The 20,298-nt window shown below is 45.4% G+C and overlaps 1 protein-coding gene across 1 annotated transcript in view; it reads right to left on the minus strand.

Annotated features, from left to right (window-relative positions):
* SRP68 (signal recognition particle 68) overlaps positions 1 to 20,298 on the minus strand; it is a 309,007-nt gene that overhangs the window by 166,435 nt on the left and 122,274 nt on the right. Inside the window, exon 8 of the mRNA XM_069200204.1 lies at positions 4,021 to 4,161. Within this exon, the coding sequence (XP_069056305.1) occupies positions 4,021 to 4,161 (141 nt within the window). The remainder of the gene's footprint in view (positions 1 to 4,020; positions 4,162 to 20,298) is intronic.

Consider the following 20,298-nt stretch of genomic DNA (forward strand, 5'->3'; position numbering starts at 1 on the left):
TTGTGCTGTTTCGCGTCCATTACTGCAAGGATCGGCTCTATAGAAGATGACTCTGTGGAATGTTTAGTCACTACAGTTTTCGGCTCCGAACCCTTCGATACTGAATGTTTTACTAGAACCGAAAATGTTGTCTCCTCGGTGGATGACAATTTCTTCAACTCCAAAGTGAATGTGTCAGATTTTTGGCTCGATACCAAAACAGATTGAGATGTCAGTTTAACCGGTGCCAAAATGTATTTTGGTCTTTTGTATTTTCGTTGCCAAACCAGTAGGTGGGGCATCTGAATGCATTTTTTTGGCTCCTACTATGGCCCGAGGGCAATGGAGGACCGACAACCAATGCAGAAGCCTTTTTGAAAGTCTTTGTTTGGTGCGATGTTGCTGATGTACTGCACCGTTGAGACAGAATGGCTCTCGACATCCGAATTGAAGTCTCGAATGTAGAAGGCTGTGTGGTGTCCTATTTCTTCCTGCGCGTGCTCTTCTCCAAAGATATTGGTTGTGTTGTCTGTTGCTTTCAACGCCATTTCTAGTCAACGCACTCTTCGGTCCCAGAGGGTCTTCTTTGACCAAAAAGATCTACAGGCGTCGCAGGTCTCTGCTTTGTGTTCTGGAGACATAAATTACACACTAAGTGTTGATCTTTATAAGGAAACTTGGAGTGACACTGCGGACAGAACCGAAAGGGAGTTAGTTACATCAGTCTATCATTCTCTGACTACAGTTGTTGAAGTAGGCCCAATAAGCGCATGGATGACCCAAAGGGTGTTAAATCGATCTGATAAAAACAATCAGATCGATTATTAAGATTATAGAAAATGTGATCAAAAGTATACCAGCGCTAAGAGAAATGTGGAAATAAAGTTCAGAAGATACGGAACCGAGATTCACCAGAGCGAGAGAACACGTCGGAACCCGATGGCAGAAAGAAAACAATCTAACAAAGGACTCGAGGCCCATGTGCAGTATCACTTAGAGGAGGAGTCACTCGATCTTGTGACTTGAAAATATTCTTTGAAGATTAACGCTCAAGCCCAAAACAAGATGGTAGACTTATGCAAAGCATGTATTTCTACAACCACACATGCCTTCGAACATAGTTTTATCTGCGTCATACTGAGTGGTCCTCCTTTACTTTTCTAGCTGTCAGTAGTGCGGTTTTATAAAGCTGTGTTAATGAGCGCACCAAGGTGCAAGAGTAGTTGACAATTGATGATTTGCGTTTCTTCTTGGTGGGGCTGTTGTCAAGGACAGAAAAAGAATCACATTGGGATAGTTCAGCATGTTAATTCCCACAATACCCAATAATATGGGAAAAGAAATGGCAAAAGCAGAGCAAAATTTGGGTCTGCAACTGTGTGCCAATGTAATTAGAAGATGAAAATAAAAGGTAATCTGACTGGAGTGAATTTAGGAATAGTAAAAGGCACCACAAAGTGGTGCGAGCAAGCTAGGTGGAGGGGAATTTTAAATAAGAGATGTTCAAGGTTGGAGAATATCAAATCTAATATGTGGAAGGATATACAGTGCTAATGTACAGCTTCCTCCATAAGCTTACTGATGAATCTGGCAACCTTCATAAATTGTCAGTACCTTTTGAGATCCATCCATGGATGCTGAACAACTGGCTCAGACTTTATTGTGAAAAACCTGAAATGCTCAAATCCCGCCATTGAAAGCTTAGGAACATTTTTATAAAACAACATGAATAAAACAAAGATAGCACCTGCAGAAGTGTGTCACTATGAGATGCAGAGTTTCACATCCAGAATTTCAGAAAGCGAGAAGTACTAGGTCATGCGAGAGGCAGATACAGGTTATACAGTCACAGCCTGAACCTGCTCCTCCCGCAAGATAAGAGCTTTGTACTCTTGCTCGTAAGTTAACTAGTTCATGGCAATACGCCTTTGATAAAAGTGTTGCACAGCATGCACTTGGGAGTAGAAAGCACTCCCTCAGGCTCCCACTTGTGTTACATGGCTAAGCAAGGTAGACGCAAGCAAGTTCTTCAATTCATCCAAGCCACCCCTCCCCAGTCAGTGCAACTCTACTGCATGAGTTGCTATTTGTTTTAGGGAGTAACTGTCCGAGAAAAACTGGCCCAGCAGCATTCTATACCCTCTTTCACACAGAACTAAAGCTGAGAGCACAACTTCATAAGCCTACTGTCAGTAACATGAACTTTGCCTATTTTCTCTCAACACACTTTAGGTGCTGCCCAACATTTATCCATGGCACACATTGTGGCCACTACTGGTCTAAGAACAAGGGCTGAGTAACTAATATCACCCTGGGGAAATGAAACTAAAAGTACCCTTGGGCAAACGTGGGTGCATTGTGAGACTGTATAGATTACCACAGCAGGTTCCCACTGTATTAGCTCTGCCAGTGCTCAATTTGTAAAAGAATAAGTTCTGTGGCCCGAAGTTTTGCTCAGAAGCTCATTGGTGGTGTTGTCGAAAGTCAGGGTGTGGAATATCAAAGCTTTGTAGCCTTGTTTCCAATCTGATGCCTCTTTCATCCACCACCAGGCACTCCTTTTCTCTTCATCTCACTCCGTATGGTTCTTTTTCATCCTCGCTTTCTCTTTTTGTGACTGTTTTTCCAAATTTCTCTTCCTTTCTCCTTTTTGTGTTTTTCTTCCTCTTGCCCCGGGCCAAAGTGTGGTGAGGGAAAATAAGTGCTAGCCCTCACAAATGAGTGCCAGGTGGCCCTACCTGCAATCACCAGCTGACGTTAAGCACTGACCTCTGCACCCAGTCACTGCATGAGCATGTCTCCCTTGCAAAAATAACAAAACACATCCAAGCATTCACATACTCTGCAAAAGTGTGTACCTCAAGGAATCAGTCATCTCACTCACTGGTGAATTAGGCAAAGCCACACCGATCCTCAAGTGTCAAGTAAACAGTAGCATGGTACCAACTGAGACAAGCATAGCACAACCTCAACCAAGGAAGCCATAAACTTCAGACACGACTCCCACTAGGGAGCCCGGTACATAAGCTCTCTTCTAAGAAGAAAAGCACAGCTCGCTTGGCAACCATGAGGGACACAAAGACTTCTGTTCTTGAGGCATTATGTAAAACACTAAACCGAGAAGAAAGCAGACATGTTTCAATGATTCAAGGCATTCAGACACACAATATATCTGTTCAGAAGTAAGGTATAGGATACATCCTCCACAAAAAACGTTAGCCTCCCTCCCTGGTGTTAGACATGACACCACCTCAGGACACCAGAAACATGGCTACTCGAGCCTTCTAGAATACTTCAGTGAGGCACGGCACTCTACTGCCTAGAATAGAGTCTGCTCCATTGTACACCTATGCCTAAATGGGAATGCACCAAAAACACAGGCTCCCCAATGAGTCAGTCACATCACATCTGTCCATGATAAGACAGGCATAAAACACACTCATCCATTTGTTAATAAGTTATCCATACATCCTTTCCTCAACATTAAAAGCTTTTTAAAGGTCTGATTTTCAGTAAATACAAACAGAACAAAACACTTCTAAATAAACATAACAGCATTACACTGTTGGCCATTAGAATGAAGGGCCTTTTTTTAACTGCGAGTTCAAGATACATCATTTCAGAAGCACACTGTCAGAAAACAATCAGAGTAGATCTTCACTAGCAAGATGGGAAATAAAGAGCCCCACCTACAGGGCACAGTGTGGACTACACCCACATAAAATGTAGATGCATTCACCATCTGTGCCTATGAGACTTCTCCATCCTATTTTGAGGCTCGACGAATTCACTGAGTAATAGGTTCATTAGTCACAGACTATGCATTACTTGTTCAATGACCCAGTTAGGAAGTATATGTTACATAAGTGACAGCCAGTGACTCCACCTTTCTGCATCTGGGCAAAAAACTGCTACAAAAGTGATAATCAGTACCCCGTTTTCATCCTAGCTACTTGCAAGGTTCAATATAACTTGCGGAATGTAGGATGGCCTGGAACCCTCACCACTTGCCACTGGTCAGTAATTGGATGAATCATTTACCTGTGTGATGGCTGTCTCATTATCTGCAAGCCCCAGGAGGAAAATCCTGACTTTGTCAATCCGAACAGGCACAGTTCGGCCTCGCCATTCCACTTCACCCATAGTGGCCGCCTGTTTTGCTCGAGTCTGGGTGATCAGGGACTAGAAGTGAAGAAAGATACTTATTTTTCTTGTTCACCTTCCAACATGTGTTTTTCCAACTACTCAGGTACATGTATTAACTGCACAACTAATAGAATAGAAGTAAAACTGAGATGATTAGGCTGAATAGCTGACTAATGGATAGGATCAGCGGGTGGTTTTGGTAGAGGTCAGAAATAAAGTTTGACACCTCTGTAGGTAAGTGAAATTCCTAGTAACAAATACCCATGACAATACATTTTCTATATTATTTTCTATGCAATGGAATTAAAGACCAGAAATACAGCACTTGTGCTCTGTTGCTAGTGGCATTCACTCATGCCTTCTAAATTACTGTACATACAAGAGTTGAAACATGTGAAAGCTTACTGTCAGACTGGAGGAGGTATAGAAGAGCTGGCCCATCTGTATTCTGTAGCCCTTCCCCACATATCACAAAATCTTAGTTTGCAATGTGTGCAAGAGACCCACAAGCTATCCAGTAAGGCCCAAATTGAAGTGTCACTGTAGAGGCCCATCTCACCAGCTGTGGGCCTTTCTCCTTCTTGACCTCTTTATGCCCTTCTTACCACTTCTCTCTTTTCAGCACCAGCCACTGCACTGCAGTCCACTGGGTATTGTGCCAGCCAGAGTATACATTTAGAAATGTTTGCATTGTACTAAAATGAAACAGTTTTGAAGTCACACATTGTGCTGATGCAAAAACCTGATTCTGCCGACTACAAAAACCTCTGCCCGAACATAGATAAAACAGGTCCTGGTGCCAGCCCATAGGAGATGTCAGAAATACACTAAAGGGAGATTTTTCTCTTCCATCAGTGCCTCTCTTCCACTGTTGGGAAAGCAATGCAGGGAAAAAGTCAAGGAAGGAGGAGGGGGAAGGAAGTGAACCCCTACCATCAGCACTCCGTCAATCTACACCTGCATGGTGTGGGGCATGTGGAGGTGGCAGAGTATTCATGGCCATAACTAAGGGAGGCTTATATTAAGTAGAAATATGGGTGATTGGTAGCTAGTACAATTTGCATACTGAGCAGAAACAGTGAATTTGTAAAGAACAGTTAATTAATGAAGAACAAAAATGACTATAAAAATGAACAAACTACTTATTGCTGGAACTGCAATAATCTTAATACATCACAGACATTATTGCATCGACTGGTAAAGGAGCAGGTACTCTACCTTTAAAATTTCAGAGCTAAAAAAAAATCAGGTGGATATGAGACTAACCATCTGCTGTCTGTTTGGTCCTTTCTTCACATGAAAGTGAAAACTAAATTGTAGTCATGTAAAAGTAAAGTGGTGTGCAAGGGCAGTTTATCTCCCCACTATAAAAGAACTGGAATGTTTTCAGGAAGGTCTTCATAAAATGTATGTGCAGTGCATCATATTTGTACATAAAAGCAGCAGAGGCTGATTGCTCGCTTCTGTGAGCACACTCACAGAACATCACTGCAAAATGTTTTGTCCAGCACCTCCAAAAGCTCATGTCTAGGTGGTTAGACAAAAAGGTAATGTTCTAATGTGCTTATAAATTAATATTTTCTCCCTATATTATTCCTTAACTCCTCTTATCCGCTGCTAACATGAAGACCACCATAACATTTTACATAGTTTGCTTCCTACCTCTCCCTACTTTCCCCACTGCAGCCATGGTGGCTACATCTCTAGTCAAGGAGCTGAGGGAAAGGATACAACTTGAGGAATTAACAATACAGAAATGACTAGGGTTGATAACTTTGAATAATTGTTACATTTCAGCCCCTCTTGCGAGACAAAAAAGAAATGCCAAACATTACATGCAGACAATCCATAAGAGGAAATATTACTTACCTTTAAGAGTAGTTTTACACTTTGCTTCCATTATACATTGATATGCTGTGCATAAGTCTGCCATTTAGTGGTTCGGCTCGGATGATTGCCTTGTTTTAAAAAAAAAGAAAATAGTGGGCATTGACCACAGGCGTGTTGAGAAGGGCTAACTATGATGTTCAAACAAAGTTCAAAAATGCCTGATGGTGACAGATATCAGCAGATGCAGGTTTAGCACTTCTAACTTGGAACAGATTAGGCTTATCAAGTCCCATTTTGAAGACTCCAAAGACAATTCCTGTGGTCGAGTGACTTAAGTAACAAAATGTTTACTAACTGGTTCTTGCAGCTTGAAGGATTTCCAGGATTCACATAGTGTGCATTATTCCGCCATCTAGTGGTTGGGTCCAGAAAGCCTCATTGAAGTCTCTCCTTGTTTTATTTTTTAGGTTTCACCTATGCAGCGCAAGTGCTGTCTCTTCAAGACATGCTGTCTTTACTCTGTGGGCTTTTAGCATACCCACTGCTCGTCATTGGTACCTTCATGTGCCTTTAGAAATTCCTTTCTTTTCAGTGGTGAAGGTTTGCCATTTGTCCCTCCTTTTGGCATCTTGTTCCCTCCAATAGACACTGGCCCTATTACATGTGTCATTGCACATCTGGCTATTTACGTTAGTTGCAGCGCACTATTTTTTTTAATGCTTTCTGGCTGTAACACAATGTGCTCGTGTTTTTAGTTGCTCTGTTCCTGATTATCATTTAGTGGCTGTAAACCGAGCCAGCCAGCCAGAGCAGCTGCCCTTCAATAAAAGATGCTTAATAACCTCTGCTGATGCTGGCCCCACACATCACTGCTGATAGCCGCTCCCTTTCACCCAACGAGACACACTGGTTTCACCTTGTCATTTACTTGTCATATTGTTTATGGCAATGCCTGAAAAAATTAATTTCTCATTGCAACTAAATAGCATTAAAACATATCATGCTAACATGGCATTAAAAATGTAACATAAGTACAAACCTGATGTATGCTATTGTAGCATTGCAAGTGTTGTATAAAAAAGTTGTATTGTCATTTAAAATAATGACCCACTAAAACTATTACTACTTCCCTGAATTGTGTGCATGTGTTTGGTGGGGGAAGGGTGCTTAGATCACTATCAAGTTATTTGCTTATATGGGGCAGTTGTGAAATAACGCCCACTTCTGAGAGACCAAATATCGTCTGCCTGCTCTGTACGTGTGTCCTGTTGCCGCATCTTTGTGTCTCCTTCGCTCTGTCTCCCCTGGATGTCCACTCGTTACAAGCTTTGCCCCATCAATGTCCACCTTTCTCAACTGACATTCTCCCACCTGTGCTATGCCTCCCTGTATTTTGCTGCATCTGTCTGTGTCTTGCGCAAACATAAAGAGACAAGACCGTTTCTTGTGCTGAAATGTCCAAAGAAAAATACTTTACTCACCTCCTTACGTATGCAGTCATGTCTGAAAATAAAAGTGTAAGCACTAGGTTAACATTTTGTGATCACCCACAAGAATATTTTACGCACCATGGTTGCCTGTCTTCATTTCTGAGGCATGTTTGTGGCCAAGTCACTTTCCTCTGCATTTCGCATTTCCGAAAGGTTGCAAAAAGACTGCTGCAGATGAATTTCAGCTGTTGTCAGGATAATGTTTCAGATCATGAATGTTGGCCCCCGAGTGGTTCATTTTGTCATCTTAGAGGAATGTTCTGTGACTTTTAACAGGGTGTCCACAACTCCACTGAAGCAAATATTGCATAAGTAATTACTAGGACTCACCAAATAGCGAACCACTCTCAAACGAATCGATTCATACTTGAACCACACGTTTTGTTAGGCATTTTTATATAGCAAGAACATGAGCACTTTACATGAGCACCAGTTGCATTACACAAAGATACATTCCTTTTTTGTATGCACAGGGAGGTTAACTGAATTGCCAAGAATGACAGGATGTGAGCTGATGACTAGACTTGAAAATATGCAGGATGGCTCAGTGAGGCAATCACTTATTGCTGAAATATGCAGTGATTTGAAGACCACAAGTTCAAATTTCAGAAAAGCACCCAGCCTTCCGTCCAGTTCCATGGCCGGTTATTTATATTACTTAACAGTGACATCTGTTCACAGTGCGACAAAGCAAGAGATGAGCTGAATGAATTATTCAGCAGAATACAAATGCAGTTAATTTACCCACTCTCTCCTTGTTTTAATGTTAATAAAGAGCGAGTGGCAGGAACAGAGTCGTATGATCATATCACTCGGTCTCTGCTACTGGCTCGCTCCCAGCATTATACCAGCTACTTGAGAACCCCCTGGGGAAGAGGGCAGTGGTGTTTATGACCTACTGTGAAAGAAGAGAGAGGGGGGCAGGTGGTGCTTTTTGAGTGCACGGCCAACAACCCCAGAAATTAAACAGTAACACTCCAAGCTCAAACTTAATGATGTACTGGCAGTTTTTATCAGTGCACACAATTAACTTTATGAAATGCTGAGAACGAAGCAAAATACGAAAATGAAAATAGTTAAAGCCGATTCAATTCACGGTACATGTGTTGTATTATTGTCGTACATTCTCTAACAATTAATGTATTTATTTTCCTTTCTCCCTTTTACTTTGGCTTTTTTATATTGTGTGTGAAGTCAATAGGATGTTTTGTTTTCTACAGACTACCATGGTAGCTGTTTCTTCCAAATGCTATTTTTATTGTGGTGTACTCTAGGGGCTGTTCTGAGCATTACAGTCACGATATGACAATAGTCGCTGCACTTGGAAACTCACCCCATAATGCTTTGCGAGGCATTCTTTTACACATCTTTATACCCATAACTCACTGTGTCCTTGTCCTGGGACAATGGGGTCACTACCAAAACGTTCAGCACAACACACACTTTCTGTCTAGGTCAATCTCTGGGTCTCCACACCAGGTTGGGGGGATCCCAAAATAATATAATAAAAAATATAATAAATGATGGCTATATTTTCATCTTTGCTGCAGATAGAGGAAGAATATAAATGGAAGTGCTTTAGTTATATGAAGGGCCACTGGATTTATGTGGCAGGCTTGACCAATCTATGTGCCAAGAAAACTCCAGTTATGCATTTACAAAGGCAATAGCTAACTCAAGTAAATACGAGACCTATTACATTGCAAATGCTTGTTTAATGGGTATCACAACCGTTTGAGCTTAAACCCTTCCTTGCGTGACTACGGACGCATGCCCCGGAAATCCCTGAACACAGACGCCATCTTCAACTTTGTTTTTTTTTCCTTCTTCTTTTTAGGGTCGAGCCTGCGTTGCATGCGCTCGTGCATCGTAGCGAGACGCTTTAGTTATTAGAAAAGGGCTCGGAGCCCTGTCGACATCACGTCTGTTTTTTATTGGTTCGTGGGCTTGCCTATTAAAATCCGCTTGCTTTCATTAGTCGAAGGCATGCACACGTCATGCCTTTTCCGGTGGCTAGCCCTCCTCGAGCGCATCGACCAAGTACAGAAAACATGCGAGGCTCGCTGTTTTCTGTCCGGCTCGTGGACTACTTTTTCTCTATTTTACTAGCGCGATTTCGCTTGGCAGTATCAGGAAGGCCTCGTAAGAAAGGGGAGACACTCCCCTTTCTTACGAGGCCTTCCTGAAAGTGTTTCCTGGCCCCCGGTCGCAGCTGTGCTGCGATCGGGGGCCAGGAAACACTTTCAGGTTTCCTGGCCCCCCGATCGCAGCTGTGCTGCGATCGGGGGGCCAGGAAACACTTTGAAAAGGCCTCGTAAGAAAGGGGAGACTCTCCCCTTTCTTACGAGGCCTTCTCAAACTGTTTCTGGCCCCCGATCGCAGCAGAAACAGTTTGAGAAGGCCTCGTAAGAAAGGGGAGAGTCTCCCCTTTCTTACGAGGCCTTCTCAAAGTGTTTCCTGGCCCCCGATCGCAGCACAGCTGCGATCGGGGGCCAGGAAACACCACTAGATGCCAGGGATTTCACTTTGGGGGGGCGGCCCCTTCGGAAAACGGGCCGCCCCCCCCCCCCCCCCCCGGGGGCCTAATTAATAAAAAAAAATAAGGTAGGTGCCCACTGGGGGGGGGGGGGGGGGGGGGGGGGGGTGCGATCGAGGCCTTCTCAAACTGTTTCTGGCCCCCGATCGCAGCAGAAACAGTTTGAGAAGGCCTCGTAAGAAAGGGGAGAGTCTCCCCTTTCTTACGAGGCCTTCTCAAAGTGTTTCCTGGCCCCCGATCGCAGCACAGCTGCGATCGGGGGCCAGGAAACACCACTAGATGCCAGGGATTTCACTTTGGGGGGGGCGGCCCCCTCGGAAAACGGGCCGCCCCCCCCCGGGGGCATAATTAATAATAAAAAAAAAAAGGTAGGTGCCCCCCAGGGGATTCTTTAAAAAAAAAAAAAAAAAAAATGTAAAAAAAAACAAAATGACAGGGGGTCGCCCGTGGGCAGGGTGACCCCCTGTGGGGAAATTTTTTTTTTTAGATGTTGTAGGGTTTCCCTGGGGGCCATTTTGGCCCCCAAGGAAACCATACAACAACTAGATGGAGGTTCACTGTTCGAAAAGCCAGGTTTTGAGGCCCTTCCTGAAAAGAAGTAGGTTTTGGGTCTTGCGAAGGTGGGTTGTGAGGGCGTTCCAGGTTTTGGGTGCAAGGTAGGAGAAGGATCTGCCCCCGGTGGTGGTGTGTTTGATGCGGGGGACAGAAGCGAGAGAGAGGTCAGCTGAGCGGACGTTTCGTGTGGGGGTGTGGAAGGTGACTCTCATTGAGGTAGGCAGGGCCTGTGTTGTGGAGTGATTTGTGTGCGAGGATGAGGATCTTGAAGGTGATCCTTTTGTCAATGGGGAGCCAGTGGAGGGATTTGAGGTGTGGAGAGATGTGTTCGTGTCGGCGGAGGTCGAGGATGAGTCGTGCTGCTGAGTTCTAGATGCGTGTAGTTTGCGCTTGAGTTTTAGAGTGGTGCCGGCGTAGAGGGCGTTTCCGTAATCAAGCCTGCTGCTGATGTGTGCGTGAGTGACAGTTTTTCTGGTCTCTGTGGGGATCCATTTGAATGTTTTTCAGTATACGGAGTGTGTTGAAGCATGAGGAGGTGAGAGCGTTGATTTGTTGGGTCATCGAGAGGGAGGAGTCTAGGATGATGCTGAGGTTGCGTGCGTGGTTGGCGGGGGTGGGTGCAGGGCCTAGCGTGGTGGGCCACCATGAGGGGTCCCAGGTGTTTTTGTGTGGGCCAAAGAGGATTATTTTGGTTTTGCTTGAGTTGAGTTTCAGGTGATTGGCTGTCATATATATATCACTTTTGTCAATATGTGTGTGGTTTCCCTGGGGGGAAAAGGGTCCGACTTGTCTAGTGGCAGTTTTAGTGCCATAAAGAAGCGCAGAAGGTTTATATGCCTACTGCAAAGAGCAAATCTGTATTTTATGTAAATAGCTGAGTACATTAGCAAAGTCTATGGAGAGATGAAGGGCACTTTTGCTGGGTGGTAATGAGGGAATCCGAGGAGGAGGGAGTGGGAGCACCAATAATGATTGTTGGACTGGGCGCAGGAGGTGCTAAAGACTGTGACGAATGGTATGTGACAAGGTGTTTTTTGAGTGTCTTGAAAGTACGTGCTGATTGAGGGAAGAAGCGCAGGTAAGGTGGCCTCTACTGTTGCACGTATCTCACACACCATCGATTTTGTGACTGTCTACGTAGGCTAGTGTTTTAGAGCAACAGTTTAGCCAATAGCAGAGATGGCATCTTGATGGATGACTGCTGCCTACACTCGGGTTATAGAGGACCGCTCTGACATAGGATCAGAGACTGAGACATCAGATACTGAGACAGCATCTGAGGGATAGGACAATGGCGCAGACTCTGGGAGTGATTTTTCAGTCAGAGGAGTCCCATTCGATAACTCCTCTTCCAGTACATTATGAGGGAGGTGATGAGGACAGTCCTGCTGTCCCTTCGCAAGCTGTTTGTGCAACTGGGTAATAGTGGGTTAGGCCAACCCAGAGAGCAGGTGAATGCGGCGGCAAGCAGAGAGAGAGTGCTCTCTTGGGAGCTCCCCAATTTAGTTCAGCCCCAAATTCCACCACCCAAATCATATTGTGGAGACATCAAAATTATCCATGGCAAAACAAACTGGTTTTGTAAGGCAGGCACCTGTGTTTTTGGTCCTGGATTCGGCGGCCATATAGAGAAACACACTAAACCCAAACATTTCTGGAAACTAGACATTCGGGGGAGTCCACAGAGGTGTGACTTGTGTGGCTTCCCCAAAGTTTTCTTACCCAGAATACCCTGCAAAGCTGAAATGTTGAAAAAAAACTCAATTTTTCTCGCATTTCTGTCACACAAACTACAGGAATATGCTGGGATCCACAATATTCCTACCACCCAGTGACTCCTCACCTGTCCTGATAAAAACACTACCCCACTTGAGTGCCTACACCTAGTGTCTGTGTCAGGAATGGATCACCCCAGGGTCAACAGCTGCCTCACTTAAGGACCAACATTGACCGTTGTGTGATCTATTCCTGTCGCAGGCACCAGGCCTAACCACACAAGTGAGGTATCATTTTTATCGGGAGGCTTGGGGGAACGCTGGGTGGAAGGAAATTTGTGGCTCCTCTCAGATTCCAGAACTTTCTGTCACCGAAATGTGAGGAAAACTTGTTTTTTTAGCCACTTTTTGAGGTTTGCAAAGGATTCTGGGTAACAGAACCTGGTCAGAGCCCCGCGAGTCACCCCATCTTGGATTCCCCTAGGTCTCTAGTTTTCAGAAATGGTCAGGTTTGGTAGGTTTCCCTATGTGCCGGCTGAGCTAGAGGCCATAATCTACAGGTAGGCACTTTGCAAAAAAACAGCTCTGTATTTTGTGAAAAAATGGGATGTGTCCACGTTGTGTTTTGGGGCATTTCCTGTCGCGGGCGCTAGGCCTACCCACACAAGTGAGGTATCATTTTTATCGGGAGACTTGGGGGAACATAGAATAGCAAAACAAGTGTTATTGCCCCTTATCTTTCTCTACATTTTTTCCTTCCAAATATAAGAGAGTGTGTAAAAAAGACGTCTATTTGAGAAATGCCCTGCAATTCACATGCTAGTATGGGCACCTCGGAATTCAAAGATGTGCAAATAACCACTGCTCCTCAAAACCTTATCTTGATCCCATTTTGGAAATGCAAAGGTTTTCTTGATACCTCTTTTTCACTCCTCATATTTCAGCAAATGAATTGCTGTATACCCAGTATAGAATGAAAACCAACTGCAGGGTGCACCTCATTTATTGGCTCTGGGTACCTAGGGTTCTTGATGAACCTATAAGCCCTTTATATCCCCGCAACCAGAAGAGTCCAGCAGACAAAACGGTATATTGCTTTCAGAAATCTGACATCGCAGGAAAAAGTTACAGAGTAAAACATAAAGAAAAATGGCTGTTGTTTTCAGCTCAATTTCAATATTTTTTTATTTCAGCTGTTATTTTCTGTAGGAAAACCTTGTAGGATCTACACAAATGACCCCTTGCTGAATTCAGAATTTTGTCTAGTTTTCAGAAATGTTTAGCTTTCCGGGATCCAGCATTGGTTTCACACCCATTCCTGTCACTAACTGGAAGGAGGTTGAAAGCACCAAAAATAGTAAAAATGGGGTATGTCCCAGTAAAATGCCAAATTTGTGTTGGAAAATGTGGTTTTCTGATTCAAGTCTGCCCGTTCCTGAAAGGTGGGAAGATAGTGATTTCAGCACCAGAAACCCTTTGTTGATGGCATTTTCAGGGAAAAAACCACAAGCCTTCTTCGGCGGCCCTTTTTTCCCATTTTTTTGGAAAAAACTAAATTTTCACTGTATTTTGGCTATTTTCTTGGTCTCCTCCAGGGTAAACCACAAACTCTGGGTACCATTAGAATCCCTAGGATGTTGGAAAAAAAGGACGCAAATTTGGCGTGGTTAGCTTATGTGGACAAAAAGTTATGAAGCCCTAAGCGCGAACTACCCCAAATAGCCAAAAAAGGGCTCAGCACTGGGGGGGAAAAGGCCCAGCAGCTAAGGGGTTAAAGTGTGTGTTTACAAGCAAATGCTTCAGTACTCTTTGTCCCACTTCTGCTTTCCTGTTGATATGAATGTCCATGCAGTAGTGTTTTGTGAAGGTATGTACCCAAGCCATGCAGCAGCTGCACAAATGTCTTCTAATGCTACGCTACTTAATAAGGCATGTGTTGCTCCTTTTTTTGTCGCTGAATGCACTTTTATCTAAGGGTTGCTCCTCCTGTCTAATGACATTATTGTATTGTTTACACTATCCACCTTGTGATAATTCCTTTGGTGACTGGGAGTCCCTTTCTTGCACGTGCGAAGGACACCGAACTTTTCTCCTTTCCTGTTGTCCTTTGTTCTTTCTAAGTAATACATAATTGCCCTTCGGACACCTAACATGTGCAATGCTCTCTCTGTTTGTGTTTTGCGCTAGTGAAAAGAGATGGAAGGTAGATAACTTGGTTATTGTGGAATTTTGATAACACCTTTGGTATGAATCTTGGTTTTTTTCTCATAACCACTTTGTCTCTCTATATCCTTAGGTATGGTTCCGGAGAGGTGAGCATTTGTATCTCACTTAACCTCCTTAGAGAGGTGATAGCAATGAGGAATGCTGTTTTGAGGGTTAGAAACCTCAGTTGTGCATTCTGCATTGGTTTGAAGGGTGATGCCATCAGTTGAGTGAGTCCTACACATTCAAGTTCCTTGTAGGCATTGGCATGCTTCTTGGGTGTGCTCTTTTCTTTGCTCCTTCTAGGAAGAACTTCACCACTGGTGTGGTAAAGAAACTTCTATCCAGTATGCCGCCGCTTGTGTATGCAAAAATGGCTGCTAAGTGGACCCTGACAGAGGCAATAGGAAAGCTTTTTGTCCCATAGATCTGCCAGCCAGGTAGTCAATAACTGTGGCCTCTTCTGTCCAGTCTCTGTGTTTTCCAAGACTTCTACACCATTGTTGGAATCTCTTCCATTCGTTGCTGCAACAGTTCCTTGTTGTTGTTCATCTCACTCCCTTTAGAATCTCCACTGCCCCTCTTGGCAACTTCAGGTAGCAAATTCTAAGTCCTCAGGAGCCATGCTGCAAGGTTGAGAGTGTTCGGTTCTAGGTGCCATACCTGTCCCTCCTTGTAGGAAGCTGGCTCTTTATACAGTGGACAATAAAAGAGGTACACTATGTAATGAGTCCAAGCAATTACAGAGGAATTACAGAGGGACAAATGACAGCCCAAATGTTATTTTGTGGTAGTGTGGGTGAGCAACATATTAAAGAGTAGTGATAAGCAGGTATTGTACACACAAAGGGAGAAGGCGAGACGCGCGCGCAAAGAAATCAGACACCAATTTATCAAAATAACATACTTTTTTAAAAAAATTGATACCAAGATCATCTGAATTGGTTGAGTACTTGAGTTATGAATTTTTACAGTTTTCAAAAATTGACAGTACCATTTTTGGATCTGCAATATTATCCTATGGAGAAAAACATATACTGCATACAGCTACTTAGCAGTGACTTACAGGACCCATCTTCTGGAGTTAAGGTACGTAGAGGCAAGGTCCAAGGCAGCATCAACAGGGCACTTCCGTAGTGTAGAAAAGTGCCCCTTTTAGACATGGTCCCCCCCCCACTTTTCTCCTGGTATTCAATGCAATTTTGAATCAAAGTGCACTGGGTTCCTGCTAACCAGGTCCCCAGTGCAATATCTCTTACCCTAAAACTGTGCAACTGTTCCCCAACTGGCAATACCTTTTGTCCCCCTGTAAGTCCCTAGTAAATGGTACCCCTGGTATCTAGGGCATGGGTACCAAAGAGGGTCCCCAAAAGCTGCAGCATGTACTGTGCCACCCTCAGGGACCCCTCAACCTAGCACGTGTGCCATGTCACCTAACACTGCATGCAAATATATATAAGTCACTCCTACAGCGGGCCTTACAGCCCTACAGCAGTGGATTATATTACATGTGAAGACATATCTGCAAGAGCAGATATGCCCCTGCTATGTCTCTGTCGATTCATAGATATAGTTAATTAACACGGAAGCCTTTTTAAGTACATGTGCTGGACACTGGTCAATATGATTTCCCCAGCTACATGATGGCTTCACTGAAAATAGGGATGTCTGATATCAAACATCTTGTAATAATAATTCCCAGTGATGGATTTATTGATACATACACCCAGAGGGCACCTTAGGGGTGGCCCCTGAAAACCTACCAACTACCCGTGTAGGGACGGACTAGTTTTAGCCAGCCTGCCACCACCAGACAAGATTCTGGCCCCCTAAGGTGAGAGTCTATGCTCGCAGGTGGCCAGAAACAAAGTCTGCTCTGAAAGAGGTGTTAACGCACCCCACCCAACAGACTGACCTGCAAATCCGCATAACCTTGGTATGCAGACCTGGCTTCACTCAAAGGAGAGATGCCGATTCCTCCAACCCCCGGGGCCATTTGGCACCGGGACAGGCTGGAAATGTAGTATTCAGAGATGTGTGCCAACCCCTTAGGTCAGCCACACCCCTAAGGTGAGATGCCTGATGTGTGTAGGAAGTTGGCTCTGTGTTTACTATCTCAAAGTAAGAGATAGTGTGCACAGAGTCCAAGGGTTCCCCTTAGAGGTTGATAGTGGCAAAATTAGATAATACTAATGCTCTATTTTGTGGTAGTGTGGTTGAGCAGTAGGCTTATCAGAGGGTAGTGTTAAGCATTTGTTGTACACACACAGGCAATAAATGAGGAACACACACTCAAAGACTTAACTCCAGGCCAATAGGTTTTATATAGAAAAATATATTTTCTTAATTTATTTTAGAACCACAAGATTCAAGATTTTAGATAAGTACATAAAATGCAAGGTACTTCATACAGGTAAGTATAGAACTTTGATTTAAAACAGTAGTACACACAGTTTTGGTGAAAATGGCAATAAGCTATTTTAAATGTGGACACAGTGCAAAAATCAACAGTTCCTGGGGGAGGTAAGTTTGGTTAGGTTTCTCAGGTGAGTAAAGTACTTACACAGTCAGTCTCCTTGGCATAGGCAGCCCACCGTTGGGGGTTCAAGGCAACCCCAAAGCCACAGCACCAGGAACACGGGGCCGGTCAGGTGCAGCGGTCAAAGGAGGGCCCAAAACACACAGGCGCCTATAAAGAACAGGGGTGCTCTGGTCCTAGTCTGCTTACAGGTAAGTACCTGCATCCTCGGGGAGCAGACCAGGGGGGGTTTTGTAGAGCACGGGGGTGGGGAGGGGCAGACAAAAGCCCACAAAACGCACCTTCGGCGGCACAGGGGCAGCCAGGTCCAGTAGGCAAAATAGGCGTTGAGTTTGCTATAGAAAGCAATGGAGGGACCCAGGGGTCACTTAGGCGATGCAGGAAGGGCACAGGGGGGCTTCTATGGCCAGCCACCGACTGGGCTAGGATGAGGGCCGCCTGCTGGTCACTCCTGCATTGGTAGGTGGTTCCTCTCGGTCATGGGGGCTGCGGGTGCAGTGCTTGGTCCAAGCGTCGGGTTCCTTTGTTACCAGGCAGTCGCGGTCAGGGGGAGCCTCTGGATCCTCTCTGCAGGAGTCGCTGTGTGGGTGCAAGGGGGGGAGGGTGGGGTCGACTCTGGGTGCCCACGTCATTGGAGTCACCTGGGAGTCCTCTCTGCAGTGTTTGTTGTCCTGGACTAGAGCCGGGTCGTCGGGTGCAGTGTGCAGTTTCTGAACAGTGCCGCTGTTCTCTGGAGTTTCTCGGTCCTTTAGGTGCAGGGCAGTCCTCAGAGGTCGCTGGTCCCGCTGGATGCGTCGCTGTGCAAGTTCTTTGAGTCTGGAGACAGACCGGTAGGGCTTGGTGTCTCCGTCGTCTCTGCGGGGCTTTCAGGTCAGCAGTCCTTCTTTCTTCAGGTTGCAGGAATCTGATTTCCTGGGTCCAGGGTAGCCTCTAAATACTGAATTTAGGGGTGTGTTTATGTCAGGGGGGCAGTAGCCAATGGCTACTGTCCTCAAGGTGGCTTCACCCTCTTTGTGACTCCTCCCTGAAGGAAGGGGGGCACATCCCTATTCCTATTGGGGGAATCCTCCAAACGCAAGATGGAGGATTTCTAAAGGCAGGGGTCACCTCAGCTCAGGGCACCTTAGGGGCTGTCCTGACTGGTAGGTGACTCCTCTTTGTTTTTCTCATTATCTCTTCCGGACTTACCGCCAAAAGTGGGGGCTGTGTCCGGAGGGGCAGGCATCTCTACTAGGTGGGATGTCCTGGGGTGCTGTAACAACAGGCAGGAGCCTTTGAGGCTCACCGCCAGGTGTTACAGTTCCTGCAGGGGGAGGTGAGAAGCACCTCCACCCAGTGCAGGCTTTGTTCCTGGACACAGAGTGACAAAGGCACTCACCCCATGTGGCCAGAAACCCCTCTGGTTGTGGCAGGCTGGCAGAAACTGGTCAGGCTAGCACTAGGAGTCGGACTGGTATTCAGGGGGCATCTCTGAGAGGCCCTCTGGGTGTATTTTACAATAAATTCCACATTGGCATCAGTGTGCATTTATTGTGCTGAGAAGTTTGATACCAAACTTCCTAGATTTCAGGGTAGCCCTTATGGAACTGTGGCGTTCGTAACTGACAGACTCCCAGACCATATACTCTTTATGGCTACCCTGCACTTACAATGTCTAAGGTCGGGCTTAGACACTGTAGGGGCATAGTGCTCATGCAACTATGCCCTCACCTGTGGTATAGTGCACCCTGAATTAGGGCTGTAAGGCCTGCTAGAGGAGTGACTTACCTATGCCACAGGCAGTGGGTTGTGGCTATGGCTTAGCAAGACAGAAGGATGATTGATGGAGTGTTGAACAATGCAAACACTCACCCCCAGTCACAGATCTGGGTTTAATCCATCGTTCTTTTGCTCACCATGCCACCCCAGTTTGGATCCAGCCATATGCAAATCAGTCTTGACCCTGTTCCTCATGGGTACAGTCCAGCCCGAATTGCCAAGCCAGGTCCTCCCTGGACCGGAAACAAGCATCCTGCGACCGGTTTCAGGGTATCACCCTTCATCAGCCAGGCTAGCTTGAATCCAGTGGCACAGTGAGCAAGGGACCCACGTCTGGGCATGCCCTTCCCACTTAGGACAACTTTAGCTACACAAAAGGATGATGGAGTGCTGAACAATGCAAACACTCACCTCCAGTCACAAACTGGGCATGGCACTCTGAGGGGAGTGCCATGTCGACTTAGTAATTTTTTCCCATCAGCACACACAAGCTGTGAGGCAGTGTGCATGTGCAGAGTGAGGGGTCCCCAGAGTGACATAATACATGCTGCAGATACCTTCCCTGGCCACAGGACCCTTGGTACCAGGGGTACCATTTACAAGGGACTTATCTGTGTGCCAGGGCTGTGCCCATTGTGGGAACAAAGGTACAGTTTAGGGAAAGAACACTGGTGCTGGGGCCTGGTTAGCAGGGTCCCAGCACACTTTCAATCATAACTGGTATCAACAAAAGGCAAAAGCTTAGGCGAGAAACATGCCAAGTAAGGCATTTCCTTACACAACCCCCCCCCCCCCTCCAAATGAAAGAGGATGAGACTAACCTTTCTCAAGAGTCTTCATTTTCTAAGCGGAAGAACCTAGAAAGGCCATCAGTACTGGTATGGGCAGTCCCAGGTCTGTGTTCCACTACAAAGTCCATTCCCTGTAGGGATATGGACCACCTCAACAGTTTAGGGTTTTCTCCTTTCATTTGCATAAGCCATCTGAGAGGTCTGTGGTCAGTTTGAACTGTGAAGTGGGTACCAAAAAGGTATAGTCTCAACTTCTTCAGGGACAAAGCCACAGCCAAGGCCTCCCTCTCAATGGCACTCCAAACCTGCTCCCTGGGGAGTAACCTCCTGCTAATAAGAGCAACAGGCTGGTCAAGGCCCTCATCATTTGTTTGGGACAGGACTGCTCCTATCCCGTGCTCAGAGGCATCAGTCTGCACAATGAACTGCTTTGAATAATCTGGAGCTTTCAAAACTGGTGCTGTACACATAGCTTGCTTCAGGGTGTCAAAGGCCTTTTGACAGTCCAAGGTCCAGTTAACTTTCTTGGGCATTTCTTTAGAGGTCAGTTCTGTGAGGGGTGTCACTATGGATCCATATCCCTTCACAAATCTCATGTAGTACCCAGTCAAGCCAAGGAATGCCCTGACTTGAGTCTGGGTTTTTGGAGCTTCCCAGTCCAGAATAGTCTGGTTCTTGGGTTGGAGTGGCTGAACTTGGCCTCCACCAACAAGGTGTCCTAAGCAAACCACAGTTCCCTGCCCTATCTGACATT

This window comes from Pleurodeles waltl, chromosome 7 (assembly GCF_031143425.1).
Source record: "Pleurodeles waltl isolate 20211129_DDA chromosome 7, aPleWal1.hap1.20221129, whole genome shotgun sequence".
Classification (NCBI taxonomy): Eukaryota; Metazoa; Chordata; class Amphibia; order Caudata; family Salamandridae; genus Pleurodeles; species Pleurodeles waltl.